This window comes from Pelecanus crispus, chromosome 29, assembly GCF_030463565.1.
Source record: "Pelecanus crispus isolate bPelCri1 chromosome 29, bPelCri1.pri, whole genome shotgun sequence".
In the NCBI taxonomy this organism is placed as follows: domain Eukaryota; kingdom Metazoa; phylum Chordata; class Aves; order Pelecaniformes; family Pelecanidae; genus Pelecanus; species Pelecanus crispus.
Genome location: NC_134671.1, coordinates 394359 through 413441, shown reverse-complemented (window position 1 = coordinate 413441; position 19083 = coordinate 394359). Strand labels below are relative to the sequence as shown.

At 40.9% G+C, this 19083-nt stretch overlaps 2 protein-coding genes and 1 long non-coding RNA gene across 3 annotated transcripts in view; 1 reads left to right on the top strand and 2 right to left on the bottom strand.

The window, feature by feature from the left end:
• Window positions 1–19083, top strand: part of LOC104027533 (uncharacterized) — a 347867-nt gene that overhangs the window by 186030 nt on the left and 142754 nt on the right.
• Window positions 431–19083, bottom strand: part of LOC142596211 (uncharacterized) — a 26683-nt gene continuing 8030 nt past the window's right edge. The window contains 30 exon segments of the mRNA XM_075725289.1: window positions 431–2357; window positions 2599–2619; window positions 2724–2744; window positions 3232–3252; window positions 4512–4532; window positions 4653–4673; window positions 4813–4833; window positions 4953–4973; window positions 5266–5286; window positions 5632–5652; window positions 8333–8353; window positions 8929–8949; window positions 11389–11409; window positions 12068–12088; window positions 12599–12619; window positions 12923–12943; window positions 13070–13090; window positions 13181–13201; window positions 13362–13382; window positions 13792–13812; window positions 14301–14321; window positions 15592–15612; window positions 16032–16052; window positions 16188–16208; window positions 16394–16414; window positions 16719–16739; window positions 17095–17115; window positions 17622–17642; window positions 18126–18204; window positions 18611–18631. Coding sequence (XP_075581404.1) covers window positions 1846–2357; window positions 2599–2619; window positions 2724–2744; window positions 3232–3252; window positions 4512–4532; window positions 4653–4673; window positions 4813–4833; window positions 4953–4973; window positions 5266–5286; window positions 5632–5652; window positions 8333–8353; window positions 8929–8949; window positions 11389–11409; window positions 12068–12088; window positions 12599–12619; window positions 12923–12943; window positions 13070–13090; window positions 13181–13201; window positions 13362–13382; window positions 13792–13812; window positions 14301–14321; window positions 15592–15612; window positions 16032–16052; window positions 16188–16208; window positions 16394–16414; window positions 16719–16739; window positions 17095–17115; window positions 17622–17642; window positions 18126–18204; window positions 18611–18631 — 1179 coding nt within the window. The 3' untranslated portion in view covers window positions 431–1845.
• LOC142596247 (uncharacterized) lies at window positions 9376–10570 on the bottom strand. The gene is made up of 5 exons (XR_012831827.1): window positions 10549–10570; window positions 10352–10372; window positions 10076–10096; window positions 9756–9779; window positions 9376–9396 (listed from the first exon to the last, which is right to left on the bottom strand). It is a non-coding gene; the product is annotated as an uncharacterized LOC142596247 (long non-coding RNA).

Sequence of the window (19083 nt, the reverse complement as noted above, 5' to 3'; positions counted from 1 at the left end):
TGTGCTATCACCTGAAGTCCTCAGACACGAATGATCTGTCCCTCTCCTCCCTCTTCCTCCTGCTTGGGTCTTCTCCTGCCTACTAGGTCCACCACAAATGTGGGCTGCCAGGGCAATAATGAAAGTTTCTGGCCTGATGAACCGCAGGAAGAAAAACCCAAAACCACAGGGCCGAGACCCGGAGATGCTCTGGCTGTTGCTCATGGGTGGGAGATGACAGCATCCCTCCCTGATGGGATCACATGATGGGATCCACCTCAAACACCCTCCTAAAAATGGGGGGCAAACAGGGCAAGACACTGCAAGGAGAGATCAGAGGGGCTGCAGGCATCATCTGAAAGGGCCAGGAGGGTTCCACATCGAGCCAGCTGGAAAAAGAAATCAAATGCTCTGGAGAGTCTCAAGTGGTTTTATTGTCAGATGGGAACTACCAGTTGGCCATCCCATGGTGGGGCAAAAGGCAAGATTTAAGGCTTTACAGGTGGTTAAGAACAAGCAGGGATTAAAGAGGAATTCACTGGTGCTATTAAAGTGCAGTGAGATGTAGTGAAAGGTGAAGACCACCGTGTCCATCCCCTCTAGCGGCTTCAGCGATGTCCCCAGTCACCCACCTTCCACGGCTGGCCCCACGCTGATCTCAAGCACTGGCTTGACCCCTTCTGTGAATCTAGAGCTCCCAGTACCTCACTGGAAGCTTTAGGGCAACACGATGCAGAGCTCCATGCTGGTGTGAGCCTCTTCAAACCTTTAATCCGTACGGTCTGGATGGCTGGCACCCCAATTTTCACCATTTTTATCATGCCAGCTTGGGCTTGAATCCAGGCTTATCGCTTCTCCCAAAGGCTGAGCTAAACTCATGGACTCTGGCTAACCCAGCTGGAATAACATCATCCGCCCAGGCCAGATTTGGGTGAAATTTAGTCCTGCCAGAGGACACGGCCGCATCCAGCTCTGGTATAAAGGATTACAGGAGCAATGCCTTGACAAGCAGCACGGTGGCTGGAGCATTTGGGAAGGAAACCTGCGGAGACGTTGGTGCACGACGCTGACAGCATCGACCAGGTGCCTTTGCTGCTCTGAGGATGGTCACAGAGGGTTTGCCACGTCCTTTCTCTGGCAAAGGGCCTGAATTTGTAAGCAGGTCAGGTGAAGGAGAGCTGTTCTTTCATCTTTTCCAAGTGTAGACTTCTTCAGCAGTTGATGAAGAGAGTCCTTCAGCAGTTGACGAAGAGAGAGGGGCACACGGAAAGCACGATTTGCCTGTCCTATTCTGATGTCCATGTCTGGATGAGATGAGTTGCCCACCAGAAGTGCTTATTTCCCTCTGCCTACTAGAAAAGTGGCTCAAATGGTTGAAGTCTACACGCCAACCACCAACCGATGAGAAGAAAACGCTGGCGGGAGCCTGGACTCCCACTCGGGTGATGCCGGCAGCGTGAACAGTGACTTAGCCTGGTGCCCACCTCTTTCCATCAACCGAAGGAGGAGCCTACGCCTCTCCGCACGTCGTTTGATGTTCCTGCACGCTGGAACCGCAACTGTGAGACGCTGGGCCAAGAGCTGAAGCTGGGCAGACCTTCTGCCACCTTACGTTGAGGACATGCGGGAGGGGCTGCCTTTCCTTGGCACGATGACGGTTGGAGCACTCGATTGGGAATGGGGGAGAATGAGGTTTGACGCTGCTCTTCCCGAGAGCATTTCTATCCTGGTTTCTATCCTGCTGCTCTTAACCACCTAGCTGTTGGTGTCCGGATGGAGTAAGGTGCTTCCACCACTCCTCCTGCCCCTCAAGCCACCCGCTCACTGCCAGCGCCGAGCTCTCCGTGCAAGGAGGAACGCCAAGGGTCATCGGACCAGAGAGAGCGAGCCCAGCTCCACCCAGAACCACGGCCGGATCCGCTCCCCGGCGAAGGAAGCCGGAGGAAAAGTGAAGATGGGTATTTTGTTCTCGACGTCAAAAAACGCCACCTCTCCCCATTCGTAGTCTAGAGAGATCCGGATCTTTCTGGGGACCCGCGGCAGGTTAAGGAGGGTTGGAGGGGAGGTGAGGGCGCGGTTCTTAAATCCCCACTGCTGCACCGCCCAAATCCCTTCCTCGGGGTTGAAGCTGATGGGTTGCTTCCTCTGCAGAGACTCTTTGCTGACGCCGACGGCGCAGTACTGTCCCTCTGCCACATCCACCACCCAGTAGTGTCTCCCGGAGGTGAAGGCTTCGCAACCCAGCACGCAAGGATCGGCGTTGAACCGCTCGGGGCCGTCGGGAGCCTCCCGGAGCAGGTATTCCCATCTCACGCTCTTCTGGTCTTTGGAGAGGATGAGGCGGGGGTGGGCTGTCTCTGGGTCTAGCGTCACGTTTGCTGTGGAAGAGGGGAAAAAAATAAAAAAGAGGGTGAGAAAGAGAATTCAACTTATTTAACCTGTCCTTCACACCCGGGGACTGGTGTCATCTTGGAAATCGAATAGTTTTGTCTTCCTGTAGTTCAAGGCTCAGTAGGTTGATGTGCAACTTTCCCTACGCCATATACGCGACGCCGTTCAGCAAACCAAATTACTTACGCGGTTTTTTTTTTTTCCTTCATCTTTCTCTAAACGACTTACCCATTTTTTCTTCCTGTCTCCCTAAAAATGCACAATAAATAATAAAAAAAAAATTATTAACGGTGATGTAAACTTCAATCCAAAAGCCAAAGGGGTGTTTGTAGAAGGGAGAAAAATGCACTTACTGTGCTTTTCAATGCATTTGCCTTAAAAGAAAAAAAAAAAAAAAAGTAGTTTTAATGAGGGTTTTTTTTAATTCCAAAGATGCCTCCATCCAATTTTTTATTTCCTTCCCTCCCCCAAAACGGTGCTCCCCGCCCCCAAACTGTTGTGAAATAAGACGTCATCGAAACTTGCGCCTGTACCGTGGCTTATCATTTCGATTAAACCTCAGAAAAACACAAATACAGGTGCTTTAAACCATCAGGCAGAAGGCAGCGCACAGAAAAAAGGAGCCGTCCCAGGTGGTGCCAGGAATTTCCGCTACAATTAGAGGGCACCGTCCGTGCGGTTTGCAGCGGGAGGGCGGCGCGCGGGCGCGCCGGGAAGCCCCGACCGAAGTTTTTCACCTTTTGCGGGCGATGCCTGCGATGCTCACGTCCAAGAACGCTCCCAGCTCACCCACTCCAAAACGCCCCCCGGAACCTCACGCGTCTTTCGCCGCTCCGGGCGGCGCGGGAAGGGGACACTCACGCGCTCTCGCTTTGTACTCCTCTGCGAAGAGAAAGGGCGGAAAGGCTTATGGCACGTTTCTCTCCCTTTTTCTGCCATTTTCTAAGACTTTTCTTGGCTGCCAAAGCAAAAATACGTTTCTGTGCCCGGCGTCGATTATTGTTTGCGTTATTATAACTGCCGTCGTAATTTCCTATATACAGGATAGTGATCTGTAATTACACAACCATTCTATAGAATATAGATTTTGTATGATGATATAACTGCGACGCGCGCAATCCACAATAATAGATTTTACCTAATGATATAATCGTGATGCGTGCAATCCCCAATAATAGATTTTACATAATAATCGTGATGCGCGCAATCCACAATAATAGATTTTACATAATGATATAATTGTGATACGCGCAATCCCCAATAATAGATTTTACATAATAATCGTGATGCGCGCAATCCCCAATAATAGATTTTACATAATAATCGTGATGCGCGCAATCCACAATAATAGATTTTACATAATGATTGTGATGCGCGCAATCCCCAATAATGGATTTTACCTAATGATATAATCGTGATGCGTGCAATCCACAATAATAGATTTTACATAATAATCGTGATGCGCGCAATCCACAATAATAGATTTTACATAATGATATAATTGTGATACGCGCAATCCCCAATAATAGATTTTACATAATAATCGTGATGCGCGCAATCCCCAATAATAGATTTTACATAATGATTGTGATGCGCGCAATCCCCAATAATGGATTTTACATAATGATATAATTGTGATGCGTGCAATCCACAATAATAGATTTTACATAATGATATAATCGTGATGCGCGCAATCCCCAATAATAGATTTTACATAATAATCGTGATGCGCGCAATCCCCAATAATAGATTTTACATAATAATCGTGATGCGCGCAATCCCCAATAATAGATTTTACATAATAATCGTGATGCGCGCAATCCACAATAATAGATTTTACATAATAATCGTGATGCGCGCAATCCACAATAATAGATGTTACATAATGATATAATTGTGATGCGTGCAATCCACAATAAAAGATTTTACATAATGATATAATCGTGATGCGCGCAATCCGTGATACAGTCATATATAAAATATACAATAACAATTATAACGCGCGCATCTTTCTACTTTATCCCCGTTAGCCCAAGTTTCCATCAAATTCCCCAAAGGGTATCTCAGAAAAAAAGCGTGAGAAATTTAAAAAAAAAAAAAAAATGGTGTATCTCGCTTTTCTTGCTATCAAAGGGACTTACCAAGCTCTGCGGTGAGTTCATCTGAAAAGAGAGAAGAAAAGAAAAAAAAAAAAGGATTTCCATTACGATTGACACCAAGGTGATTGTACGGATCTTACGAACACCCGAAGTTCACGTCTCGGGAAGAAGTCCAATACTCACCAATTTTTCTATCACGTTTTTCTAAATAAAGGAAAACGAGAAGAAAAAAAAAATTGTTATAATCTATTTTTTTCCTTCATATAAATAAAAAATAATACCAAAATATAGACCATAAACTGCGTGTATTTGTTTTGTTGGAAGGCAGAGAAAAACCACTCACCGACTTCTGCAGAGAGTTCATCTTAAGAGAGAGGGAAAAAAAAAAAAATACTGATTTTCATTATTATCATTATTAGAATGAAAATAAAAGTCATGATTCCACGCACCGAGTTCCATGGGATTCGGGAAGGAGACACGTACCAATTTTGGCATCGCGTTCTCCTAAATAAAGGAAAACAGAAAGAAAAGGGGGAAAAAAAAAAAATTATTCCTAAGTACTCCCCGCTTCACTGTGTGCGTTCATCATCTAGAGATAAATCTGATATTTTTCCATTCCGTACCGAGAATTGTAATTGTCATTTGCATTTTGCCTCTAATTTCATATAAATTAACCCACCCCCTACTTGACTTCAATCTTAAAGCAAAGGCCATGACTTGCTCCTACCAAAACCCAAAATAGAAACAAGATATTTGCACAAATTTGATTTTTTTTTTTTTTTTCAAAAGGACTCACCCAGCTCTGCAGTGAGTTCACCTAGAAAGAGTGAAAGGAAAACCGGTTTTAATTATGAATATTTTTTTTTTCCTCCCTACGGTTACGCGCTAAATGGTTCGCTGGGGGATTCGACGTTTCTTTTCAAGAGCACGTTTCCGGATTTTTAATTTTAAAATAACTCCCGGTTACGCAAAAAGGGCATTTGGGCTGCCCAGGGAGAGCGGAGGGAAGCAAAAAAGCAGCAGGCAAGGATGCAAAGTTTTTAACAGCCCTTTTATCTCCTGCGAAAGGAAAATACCGGGATATTTCGGAGCAATATTTGCAGCCCCACGCGCTTCCCCGTCCCGCTGAAGGCAGACGGCTCGCAGCGAGCGCGGCGCTTACCGATCCGTGCGGTCCGTTCCGCTGAAAAAGGGGAAAAAAAAAAAAAAATAATCTTAAAAGCATCCCCCGTCATTTTTTGTGGTTTCGCATCACCTACAAATCGCAGCTTGGAGATTTCCCTGCAGCGCGGCGCTGTTGGTTATTGTTGTGATTCTTAATTTGACTTTAATCGGTGTATTTTTTTTTTTTTTTCTTAAGCTGAGATAAAAAAGAAAACGCAAAACTCAAAACAATGTAAAAGAGTAACAGAGAGGGGAAAAAAATATAAGGGAGAGGAAAAAAAAATATCTAAAAGGGGGAGGAAAAAAAATATATATAAGGGGGAGGAAAAAAAATATATATAAGGGGGAGGAAAAAAAATATATATAAGGGGGAGGAAAAAAATATATATAAGGGGGAGGGAAAAAAATATATATAAGGGGAAGGAAAAAAATATATAAGGGGAGAAAAAATATATATAAGGGAGAGGAAAAAAAATATATAAGGGAGAGGAAAAAAATATATAAGGGGAGGAAAAAATATATATAAGGGGGAGGAAAAAAATATATATAAGGGGGAGGAAAAAATATATATAAGGGGGAGGAAAAAATATATATAAGGGGGAGGAAAAAATATATATAAGGGGGAGGAAAAAATATATATAAGGGGGAGGAAAAAATATATATAAGGGGGAGGAAAAAAATATATATAAGGGGGAGGAAAAAATATATATAAGGGGGAGGAAAAAATATATATAAGGGGGAGGAAAAAATATATATAAGGGGGAGGGAAAAAAATATATATAAGGGAGAGGAAAAAAATACATATAAGGGGGAGGAAAAAATATATATAAGGGGGAGGAAAAAATATATATAAGGGGGAGGAAAAATATATATAAGGGGAAGGAAAAAAAATATATAAGGGGGAGAAAAAATATATATAAGGGAGAGGAAAAAAATATATATAAGGGGGAGGAAAAAATATATATAAGGGGAAGGAAAAAAATATATAAGGGGGAGAAAAAATATATATAAGGGAGAGGAAAAAAAAATATACAAGGGGAGGAAAAAATATATATAAGGGGGAGGAAAAAATATATATAAGGGGGAGGAAAAAATATATATAAGGGGGAGGAAAAAAATATATATAAGGGGAGGAAAAAATATATATAAGGGGGAGGAAAAAAAATATATATAAGGCGGAGAAAAAAATATATATAAGGGGGGAAATTATACATTAAAGGGAGAAAAAATTATACATAAAAGGGAGGAAAAAAATTATACATAAAAGGGAGGAAAAAAATTATACATAAAAGGGAGGAAAAAAATTAAGGGAGGAAAAAATATACATATAAAGGAGGAAAAAAAAAGGGAGGAAGGAAAGAGTAATGACTTACCAAGCTCTTCAGTGATTTCCTCTTAAAGGAAAGAAAAAAAAAAAGAAATAATTAGGATTTCCTTGCTCAGGTGGTACCCGGGGAGGGCTGAAAGGCTACGAGATCCCGACAGCCATCCCATGGCTCTCCCAAAATTCAACCAGCCGCGCGGGAATTTGGTCGTCGGGGGCGGGCAAGCAGCTCCCTCGGCTCTTCCGGGGAGCGGGATAGCAGCGGCAGCATCCCTCGCTCCGAACCCACCCGGAGCGCCCAAAGACGCCCAGAAGGACCCGGGCAAGGAAAGGAGAACAAAACCCACCTCTTTTTTTATCACCTTCCCCTAAAAACAAGGAAGAAAAAAACCGAGATTAAAATAATTTAAAAATATCTGTTGATGTTATAGCAGAGACGGGACTTTTCCCCCCAAACACCTTCTTATTAGTCGTTGGTTTTTTCCAATTTCCCGGTTGTATTTCCAAATTTCCCGGTTGTATTTCCAAATTTCCCCGTTGTATTTCCAAATTTCCCCGTTGTATTTCCAAATTTCCCCGTTGTATTTCCAAATTTCCCCGTTGTATTTCCAAATTTCAAATATAATTTTTTCTCCCCTTATATATATTTTTTTCTCCCCTTATATATATTTTTTCTCCCCTTATATATATTTTTTTCCTCCCCCTTATATATATTTTTTTCTCCCCCTTTTAGATTTGTTTTTCCAAATTTCCCCGTTGTTTTTCCAAATTTCAAATATAATTTTTTCTCCCCTTATATATATTTTTTCCTCCCCTTATATATATTTTTTTCCTCCCCCTTATATATATTTTTTCCTCCCCCTTTTAGATTTGTTTTTCAAATTTCCCCGTTGTTTTTCCAAATTTCCCCGTTGTTTTTCCAAATTTCCCCGTTGTTTTTCCAAATTTCCCCGTTGTTTTTCCAAATTTCAAATATAATTTTTTCTCCCCTTATATATATTTTTTCCTCCCCTTATATATATTTTTTTCCTCCCCCTTATATATATTTTTTTCTCCCCCTTTTAGATTTGTTTTTCAAAATTTCCCCGTTGTTTTTCAAAATTTCCCCGCTGTTTTTCAAAATTCAAATATAATTTTTTCTCCCCCTATATATATTTTTTCCTCCCCCTTTTAGATTTGTTTTTCAAATTTCCCCATTGTTTTTCGAATTTCCCCGTTGTTTTTCAAATTTCATTTTCCGTCGGCTCTCATTTCCTTCTGTCTAAGCCTGTCTTTCTTGTTACTTTAACGTTCATATCTGGGCAACAAAATAAAACTCAGCGCGCTTGAGAAAAGCTTTGTTAAAGGCTAAAAAGAAAAAAATAAAATCACATACCAAGTTCCTCAGTGACTTCATCTTAAGCGAGAGAAAAAGACGGATTGCCATCAGAACCTGTGCACTCCCCAGATATTTGCTCCCTCTCTACTCTGATCCGTCTCCTCCACTATTAGAAGACCCAAATCTCCTCCACTTTGGCAGTTAAATCGTGGAGCGACGTTAAAAAAGCCGCTTCCGACGACAACACAAAATTCAGTTTCTTCTTAAATAAATAAAATAATTAAATAATGATAATGAAATACTAGCTAACTAAATAATAATGAAATACTAAACAAATAAATAATAATAATGAAATACTAAACAAATAATGAAATACTAAACAATTAAATAATAATTAAATACTAAACAATTAAATAATGAAATACTAAATAACTAATAATTAAACACCAAATAATTAAATAATAATAATAAAATACTAAATAAATAAATAATAATAATTAAATACTAAAAAGTGTTAAACTTTGCCGGCGCTCGCGTCATTCATTCGTTGCGATAACAGCCCACAAAGCTTCTGACCAAACTCCAATTCCACAAAAAATATTTGAAAAGAAATGTCGGGTATTTGCTGTCGGCAAAGGGAGGAAATGACTTACCAAGTTCTTCAGCGAGTTCATCTTAAAAGAGGAAAAAGGGAAAATTTTCATCACATGCTTAAGGGAGGATTCCTTCAAATCAGAATTTTTCTGCCTCGGCAGGAAGGAAAATGCTGCTTACCCCTTTCCAGATCACTCTCCTCTGGGAATTTACAAAAAAAAAAAGAAAAAAAATATAAAAAAATCAGAATTCTTATTACCCGCTACCATTTTAGCGGCATCCACCTTCCAGATATTATTTGCATTGGTTGCTACGCTTTCAAATGAGTTTGCAACTTGTATTAAACACCGCCGTTTACTTTTTGTTTTTAAAAAAAGAAAAAAAAAAAAAAAATCCAGCCACATCAACCTAACATGCACGCAACAAAATTTATATCACAAAACTCGATCCATCCCTTTTTTTTCTTGTCAAATTTGAAGGAAAAAAAAAAAAAAAAAAAGATTTACCAAGCTCCTCGGAAGATTCATCTGCAAAAGGAATGAGAAGAATGAATTTGGCATCGCCAGCGTATCCGAGCGTTTTACTTCAAAGGCATTAAAAAAAAAAAAAAAAAAAAATCACGACTCCTAGAGTTTTTGTTTCAGTCCCATAATTAAATCAGATTTTTAGCCTGGAATCTAATGTAGAATATATATGCGTGTATATATATTTATTTTAAAAATATATATATTTATATATATATTTTATATATTTATTTATATATTTATATGTGTGTATATATATTTATTTACACACATACATGAATAAATAGGAACAAAATAATATATAATTACAGACTCCCTCGAACTTTCTAAATTTTTTAGATGGGAAAGAAAATATCACTTACCAGCTCTCCGCTCCTTTAATTCCTCTAAGAAAAAGAAAAAAAAAAGAGAAGGTGAAACCCAGATTTTTCCTTTCGTAGCCCGGATTTTTATATCAGGATACAATATATCATTTCTATTCCATTCCTATTTTTGCCTGTGCGTCGCTGTTAGTGTTTTATTTTTAAAAAATCGTCTGCGCTAGCCCTTCAACCATCTGCTTCTCCAGTTATTTTAAAACCTACATACAACCAGCCGACCTGAATTATGAGAAAAAAAAAAAAAAACCAAACCCACCACAAAATCCCAAATCAGTTTTGTGAAAGGAATCCGAACGGCTTACCGAGCTCTTCCGACAATTTTCCTGAAAAAGGAGAAAATAAAATTTGTTGCGATCAGTGCATTTCCCTCCCAAGGATGCGAGAGCGTCTTGGGCGGGATAAGGTAACCACATGGGCAGATACTCTCATGCCTCTTAATTAATTTTTTTTAATTTTTTTTTTTTTTTTTTTACTTAATTCAATTAATTTACGGTATTTTGCCCAAAATACTACGCCGAAACCTTGCGACCCCCCAGCACCCGCTGGGATTGCGATTCTCCGCAAAGAATGACACTTACTAATGACAGCATCCCGTTGTCCTAAAAATAAACACAAAAAAAAAAAAAGAGAAAAAGGAATAGAATTACTGATTTTTTTTTAAATTGATAATTAAATGGGGCAGACTGCTCTGGTGGAAGCGAGCGCCGGCACAACTCATTTCAGGGGATCCCCGCTTCTCCCAGAGGGTTCACTTCTCCGAGACGAACAGACTTACGAACTTCCGAATCCCGCTCCTCTGCAAACAGAAAAGAGTCAAAATTATTTCCATTTTTTTCCACCAATTTTTTCTCCTCCCTATTTTTTCTCCTCCCTATTTTTTCTCCTCCCTATTTTTTCTCCTCCCTATTTTTTCTCCTCCCTATTTTTTCTCCTCCCTATTTTTTCTCCTCCCTATTTTTTCTCCTCCCTATTTTTTCTCCTCCCTATTTTTTCTCCTCCCTATTTTTTCTCCTCCCTATTTTTTCTCCTCCCTATTTTTTCTCCTCCCAATTTTTCCCACCAATTTTTTATTTCCAATTATTTCCAATTATTTCCAATTATTTCCAATTATTTCCAATTATTTCCAATTATTATTACCACCACCAATTATTATTACCAATTATTACCATTTTTTCTGCAGGATTTCGCTATAGCGCCGCTCTCAAAGCCTTGACCTCAGCGCTCTCGCCTTTTCTAGCTGAGTTGTTTTTTTTATTTTTCCCCCAAACGCCGTTTTGCTAAATTCGGCGTCGCGCTATTTCTGCTATAAAGGGGCTGAAAATGCCGCTTTTCTAGCTGGTTTTTTTAATTTTTTCCCCCAAATGATGTTTTGCTAAATTCGGCGTCGCGCTATTTCTGCTATAAAGGGCTGAAAATGCCGCTTTTCTAGCTGGTTTTTTTAATTTTTTCCCCCAAATGCCATTTTGCTAAATTCGGCGTCGCACTATTTCTGCTATAAAGGGCTGAAAATGCCGCTTTTCTAGCTGTTTTTTTTATTTTGTCCCCGAAGCACCCGGGGCAGCGCCTGCGCCTCCGTCCGCCGAATTTATTGACGGGGGTGAGGAAAGGCACTTACCCAGCAGCTCAGCGAGACGCCCTTAAAGCGGGGAAAATAAAGAAAAAAAGACGTATTAGTTCGAAGCAGAGCTTTTTAACACCAAAATTATAGATATTAGGCCATTTGGGATGATATATTTACAATGTAGAAATTGTGATTATTGTTGTTATAAGTGCGCGTTCATAATAGACAAGCGATACCTATCGATGATATACAAACGCAATACATAAATATACTATATAATACATAAAATAGAAATATTATGAATATATATTATAGGAAAAAAAGAAAAGGTCGGCGACCTGCTTGGGGTTATTCCCTCGCTGAGCCCAAAGCCGATTTGCCGGCGGCAAAATCCGGCGTCGCCTGTGCAGCCCCAACCCCATTTCGCAACAGAGTCACAATTAAAAAAAAAAAAAAAAAAAATTAAATTACGGTTTTTTAAAATTATGGTTTTTTTCCCCCCCTCCGTTTCCCTTCGCTTCTACTCTTGAGCAAGCAACTGAAACAGCCTGGGGCCGTTCAAGGCAAAAATTCTCGTTTTTCTCCTTCCTGCCTATGGTTTTCAAAGGGAATTTCTGCAGGAAAAAAAATCCCCTTTTCTACGCCGTATATTGGATTTTAAACCGCCGGCGCATTCGGCATTTGGGTCATGCAAGAGAGCCCCTCAAACAAAGCACGGAAAGACGGCGCTTACTCATCTCCGCTTCGTTTTCCCCTAAAAGAAAAAAAAAAAAGGAATAAATAACACAGAACCACGGCTTTTATCTTCACATCACCTCCCTATATTGTCAGGGCAGCTTTTGGGGGCTTTAAATTTGATTCTTTTTACTGCCATCACCGCCTTCTGCTTAAAAACGCAACCGGCCTCGGCGAAATTCATATTTGCGGGTGAAAAACCAGGCTCAAGCAACGCCACAAATCCAAATACGGTGCAATTCAGCGCCCAGAGGGGTTTTATGGGAGGAAGGAAAACGCCGTGTCTGGCAAAATTTAAAAAAAAAAAAAAAAAAAATTTAAAAAATTGAAATATCGCTGGTCGCTCGGGTTTTTCTGCTCTGCGGATTTGGCGGCTGCTTTCTGCGGGCGATATTTGATATTTCTTCCCTTCCTCCCGCGCAGCTGCAAGCTCGCGCTGCCCGTGAGCTCATCCCTAAAAACAGCAAACGAGCTCCCGGGATAACGCGGAGCCCGGCCACGCGGCTCGCCAAGCGGGGCGGATACTCACGGATTTTCACGTCCCGTTCCTCTAAAAAAGACCGAGAAATAAAAATTAAATCAGGGCGCAGCTGCGTTCGACAAGCAGGGTTTATTCTGGAGCTGCTTTTCTATTTCTGATGTTGCTTGGAAATGATCTTTTGTGGCATATTTGTTATATTATATATAAAAACTACCATATAATAATAATATATACCATATATTTATCTTGGCTTTTGCACACATACTGCTAAACTTGATTAAAATAGGAATTACCCCCTTAAAAACTTCAGATACGCAGAGATAACTTGGAAAAAAAAAAAAAAATCCAATTTTGAGCAAAGAAATTCCTTACCGAGTTCTGCCGCGTGTTTCTCTTAAAATAGAGGAAAAAAGAAAAAAAAAAAAAAGAGGAATTTCATGACGTTGCCCTCGATGGCGTAACGGATGACAAAATTCTCAGGGCTAATTCTTGCAATTAAAAAAAAAAAAAGGCACTTACGGAGTTTTCTGTTGCAGTCCCCTGAAAATAAAGAGAAAGGAATGGTTCCTACACCGCTCGGTGCCTGTCGTTCCACGGCATTTCGTCCGGATTATCGAGGAAATGACTTACCAACGTCTGCAGTAAGTTCACCTGAAAAGAGAGAGGAGGGGGAAAAAAAAAATTAAAAATATTAATTTTAAGGCAAGGCTTTTTTATTTTCCTGTAAATACACAGGCAACAATTTCTGAATTTGATTTCCTCCGGAAAAATTGCTCCAGAGATTTGCTGGGCAGGGGAACGTAAAACCTACCTATTTTTGTGTGCCGCTCTCCTAAAAATAAGCAGAGGGGAAAAAGAAAAAAAGAAAAAAAAAAAAAAATTGCGCGTTATTTCTCATGGTTTCCGCCTTTCACACGTTCCACCTTTATTCGCATCATTTGGAAAACAAGACAATTCCCGTTCTAGCCCCCGTTATCCTTGTTTCTACTTATTTTAGGGTTTTAAATTTCCCTTTTTCCCTTTCAGCGTCCCCAAGGCGCTGTTTTGCGCCAGGTTGCTGCAACGCAGGGCAACAGGCAGAAATAAGTCCGGGTTTTGGTTTTTTTTGGAACTGCATTTTTCCATAATGCAATTTAATAATTGTTTGCAATGTAATTTTTTTTTTTCAATTTAATTTTTTTTTAAATTTAATAATTCTTAAAAGTTCATTTAAAAAACGCAAAGGAAGGAAAAGGACTTACCAAGCTCCACCGTAAATATTCCTCAAAACAGAAAATAACATTTCGTTCCCGTTAGATTTCTCAAACGCCGCAACACGAGTCAAACCTTCACCTCTTCCCACGGGATTTTTCCCCCCCCATCGCATTTTCCCTTTTCCCCCCCATCGCATTTTCCCTTTTCCGCCCCCATCGCATTTTCCCTTTTCCGCCCCCATCGCATTTTCCCTTTTCCCCTTGAACTTTGGCTTCGGGCTGCCCCAGCCCTTGCAAACCCAAAGGATCGTTTCTTCTCGCCACCCAAATTTAGTTTAATTAAGAAATTCCAGCGCCCGCCCGCCCGCTGCGGAAACAGCAGCCAAACCATCCCGAGGCGTACGAGGAGGAAACGTCACTTACTAATTGTTGCGTCACACTTTGCTTAAGTAAAAAAAAAAAAATAAAGAAAAAGAGATACCGGTTAGTTTTCGGTGCCTCTGGCTGCCCTCGTATTTCCCTTCGTAATCCAGGAAAAAAAAAAAAAAAAGACTTACCAAGTTCTGCAGTGAGTTTCCCTACAGAGACAGAAAGAGAAGTTTATTTCAAATGGACGTTGCCCTCTCCTCTCTGGACACAGTGCGAGCGATTCTCTGGTTTAAGCTTACAAAGGGTTGTAGAAAATGACCGGGCCCCTCACTACGAGGAGGACGTGGAGGTGTCGGGGCGTGGCCGGGGAAGGGCAGCGGAGCTGGGGCAGGGTCTGGAGCACAGGGCTGGTGGGGAGCGGCTGAGGGAGCTGGGGGTGTTCAGCCTGGAGAAGAGGAGGCTGAGGGGAGACCTCATCGCTCTCTACAGCTGCCTGACAGGAGGGGGCTGGGACGGGGGTGCTGGTCTCTTCTCCCATGGAGTTAGCGATAGGACGAGAGGAAATGGGCTCAAGCTGCGCCAGGGGAGGGTTAGGTTGGATATTGGGAGAAATTTCTTTACGGAAAGGGTGGTCAAGCATTGGAACAGGCTGCCCAGAGAGGTGGGGGAGTCCCCATCCCTGGAAGTGTTCAAGAAACGGGCAGAGGTGGCACTTGGGGACATGGTTTAGTGGGCATGGGGGTGTTGGGTTGACGGTTGGGCTGATGATCTTGGAGATCCTTTCCAACCTTAGTGATTCCTGGTTTTTACTTTCATTAAAAAATACTCCAGCCCCCAAGCTGAAAGATGAAATTATCCCTCTCCCCTGAATTGGTTTAGTGGTGGACTGGGTAGTGTTGGGTCAACGGTTGGACTGGGTGGTCTTCAAGGTCTTTGCCAACCTCAACGATTCAATGATTCTATTCTCCTTTCCAACCTTAATCATTCCTGGTTTTTACTTTCATTAAAAAATAATCCAGCCCCCAAGCCAGGAAACATGAAATTATTCCTCTCCCCTGAATTGGTTTGGTGGTGGAATGGGTAGTGTTGGGTCAATGGTTGGACTGGTGATCTTCAAGGTCTTTGCCAACCTCAACGAATCAATGATTCTACAATAGTATCAAATAGATAATAAAAATGTATAGCCTGATAGTGTAAAATAAAACACAAAATAGAATATGTGAATAGAAATAGGGAATGGAATAGGGGATGGAATGGAATAGGGAATGGAATATAATATAATATATAATAGTGAGGAAAACCACCGGTTCCGGTAATGCATCCATTTAGGAGCGTTGTAAGGGATGGAATTCAGAAATGCAGGAAAACTGAGAAAAGCGGTGCCGGGGAGGAGAGGGACGTCTGGAAACACCCCAGCCCGCTGAGGAAGAGCCACTGCTAGACCGCGATTTTACGCGTCAGGAGGAGAACGTCACTTACGAAGCCTCGAGTCTCGGTCCCCTGACGAAAAAGAAAGAAAAAGTATAAAATCCAGCTTTTTTTTTTAGTTTTTTTAGAGGTGTTGGGGTTTTTTTGTGTTTTTTTTTTTTTTCACGCAGCACTGCCCTCTTCCCCCAGGACAACAGGTCCTGAAGCCAAAGCTCAAGGACTTAGTGCTGCAAAGCTGATTTTGCTCGTTTTTCTGATTATATTTTATTAAAGAACCCCCCAAAAATCTGCAGGTTGAGTTCCTATTTTTTGTAAGGAACAAGGGAAACACCCGACTCAGTCCGGGGAGGAACCGGAGATGCCCGGCACCGCAGTCTCACCTTGGCACAACCGAGGACCTCCAGAGGTTCCTCCAACTAATTCCATAAAATCATGCAAAAATTTAATTAAAACAATCCTCGCAGGAGGTTCCGTACAAAAATTGGACTTACCAAGCAGCGCAGTGAGTCTACCTTTGAAATAAGGAAAGAAAAAAAAAAAAAAGAAAGGTATTAGTTCAAGTAAAGCGACAAAATTTGACCCTAGAAAAGAGGTTTCTAAGCCTAAAACCTGTAATTTTTGATTCAAAACGAAAGAAAAGGACTTACGGGTTTCTGCTGCGAGCTTGGCTGCAAAGAGAAAAAAATAATATTTGTGTTTATTTGGGTGTTTTTTCTCTGCTAAAGCTTGGGGGGAAAACAAAAAATGTTCTTAATTTGCCCCTTTTCAAGGCCAGGGTATCAGAGAGGCTCTCCCTCCCCCAAAACAAGTTTTTTTTTTTTACCCCAAAAGCACAAGGAAGAATGACACTTACTAATTTTTCTATCACGTTCCTCTGGAAAGAAAAGAAGGGGAGGGGAAAAAAAAAAAAAGCAGGAAAATTATTATTAAATATTTCTTTTTTTTCTGCGTATCGGGTCTGTAGCATCCCTAGAGCTCTTAGATGAGGAATATTGCTTTTTTGCCCCCGCAATATTGCCTTTATACCGATAATTATACTTCGAAATTCTGCTGTTACGAACGTTACTCGATCGACAAAGAGCAATCCTAAGGTTTTCAGCAGGAGACCCCCTCTCCGCTCCCATTTTCAGAGATAAAATAGCAGGCACAGCGCCCATCCGAGGAGGAATCGCGCTTACTGATCTTTGCATCGCATTCGCCTAAAAAGCAAAAAAAAAAAAAAAAATTATCAATAAATAGAAACGCAAAGCAACTCCTCCTGTGCCCGCCCCCTCCCACGGTGCCGTCTTCGCACCGTAAAACTCAAACCCGACGGGAATTAAACTCAAACCCGACGGGAATTTTATGCCGCGGACACCCTCCCCTATAATATTTTTAAAATAAGGTTTGTTAAGGAAGAAATCCCACTACGAGCCACCCGTTCCTAAAGCAGACGAAACCACAAAAATCTTCTATTTGTAATAAATAAATAATAATAAAAAAATCTGTTTTTTCTACCCAGCGCCTTTGCATAATGAAGGATAATTTTCATTTTTAAGAAATAAAACTTCTTACCCAGGTCCGATGTAAGCTTGCCTTAAACCAAAAGAAATAAATTAATATTAGCTCTATTTATTTCCCTCTATTTATTTCCCTCTATTTATTCCCCTCTATTTATTCCCCTCTATTTATTTCCCCCTATTTATTTCCCTGCAAACGCGACCTGGCTGACGCAGTGGCTTGCGCTGCCTTTGACTTTCCCCGGGGTGAAGTAATGTTATAAAAATGCACCGCGTTGATGCTAACGAGACCAACGAGCCGGTAATTAAGAACGGGGAGGGATTGCTGATAACAGCGTTATATTTATATTTACGGAGAGTGGGTCCCCGCGTCTTCGGCACTGAGGGAAATAAGGGAAATGCGGCTGCCTCGAGAGAGATTACGGGTGCGACGCCCATTTCGGCGTGGCCAAAAAGCCCAAATTCTGCAGCGTGGTGCAAACCCCAAACCTCCCACGTATTCAAAAAAGAATTTAACAACCGGACCCGAAACACAGTCGCCCGAGGCTTTTATTTTTACAAGAAAAAAAAAAAGACACTTACCAATTTTTCTATCGCGTTCCTCTAAAAGAGAAAATGAAAATAAAGAGAAAATAAAGAGAAAATAAAGAGAAAATAAAGAGAAAATAAAGAGAAAATAAAGAGAAAATAAAGAGAAAATAAAGAGAAAATAAAGAGAAAATAAAGAGAAAATAAAGAGAAAAATCGATGGTCGTTAGCGCTTGCCAGCTCTGTGCCACCCTTGTGAACCTCACATCATCCTCCGCCTCCAAATTTTTATTTTACTGGCGATTATCATTTGAAATTCCACCTTTTAAAAAATTTTTTAAAATTAATTTACTTCTAGCTCAGAGTGGACATAAGTGGGGTTATGTATGCGTGGGGGGAATAATCACCTCTTTCCCCTAAAAACCTGCAGTGAAATAAAAATAAAAAAGGAAGGAAACCACTTACCAAGCTCCGCAGTCAGACTGTCTAAAAAAAAAAAAAAAAAAAGAAAAAAATTAAAAATAAATGTTGGTTTTCTCACGGACTTCTAGACTGTACCCTCTTTGGTCCTTCCTTTGCTTGGAAAATAAAAATATTCTGCGTCTAACACGTGACGCACCTCCCCCGTTTGCGACATCTGCCACGAAAGACGGGACAACGAGGATCGGAAAAGGGATTTTTTTGGAAAATTTCAGGATCTGCTGAGAGGGATTAAGCCTTGCGCTTTGCACGTGCTGGGTCTCAGCAGCCCCAAACGCCCCGAGGCTCTGTCCCGCGTCTCAGGGCTTCAGACCGCGTGGGTTTGGCTCAGAAATTCCCTTTATTCTCTTTATTATTGCCTTCCTAGCTCGAGCAACCTGCGAGCCCCCTGTTTTCTGTACCGTTGGCGGTTTTTTTAATATTAGTTCTTCTTAAAAATGAACAGACCTCCGGCTTTTTTGAAAATAAGCAAGAGAAACGGAATAAACCCCCGGCAAATCAGCTAAAACGGGCCTCAAAGCTACACAGAAATATATCGGATGGGACATCAAGACGCGACTTACCGATCTCTGCCGTAAGTTCACCTTAAAAGGAAGAAAAAATAAATAAAAAAAAAAATCAGGATGCGTGTTAAAGGATTGCTGGAATCTCTTCCCTGGCTGACCTCGAGCCTGGCATTTACAGATTTGGAATTTAAATAACCACGGAGGGTCAAGGGCAGACCCCCGAGCGGATGGGTATTTGGGCAGAGTACATTAAACAGGAAATTCCCGTATCAGAATTAATTTGCCAAAGATAAGAAAGCGACACTTACCTATTTCTGCATTTTGTGTCCGTTCCCCCACCCCCAAAAAAAAGAAAAAGAGAGAAAGGGAAATGGCTTTAAGTTATTTTTCATTGCTTCCACATATTTATTTTGTCCTTGATATTAGAGACACAAACTAATCTCTGTTCTATCTGGATTTATTCTATTTATTACAGGCATTCCCAAGTAGTTTTGTTTTTTTTTTTTAATTTTAAGACTTTTTTTTAAGTT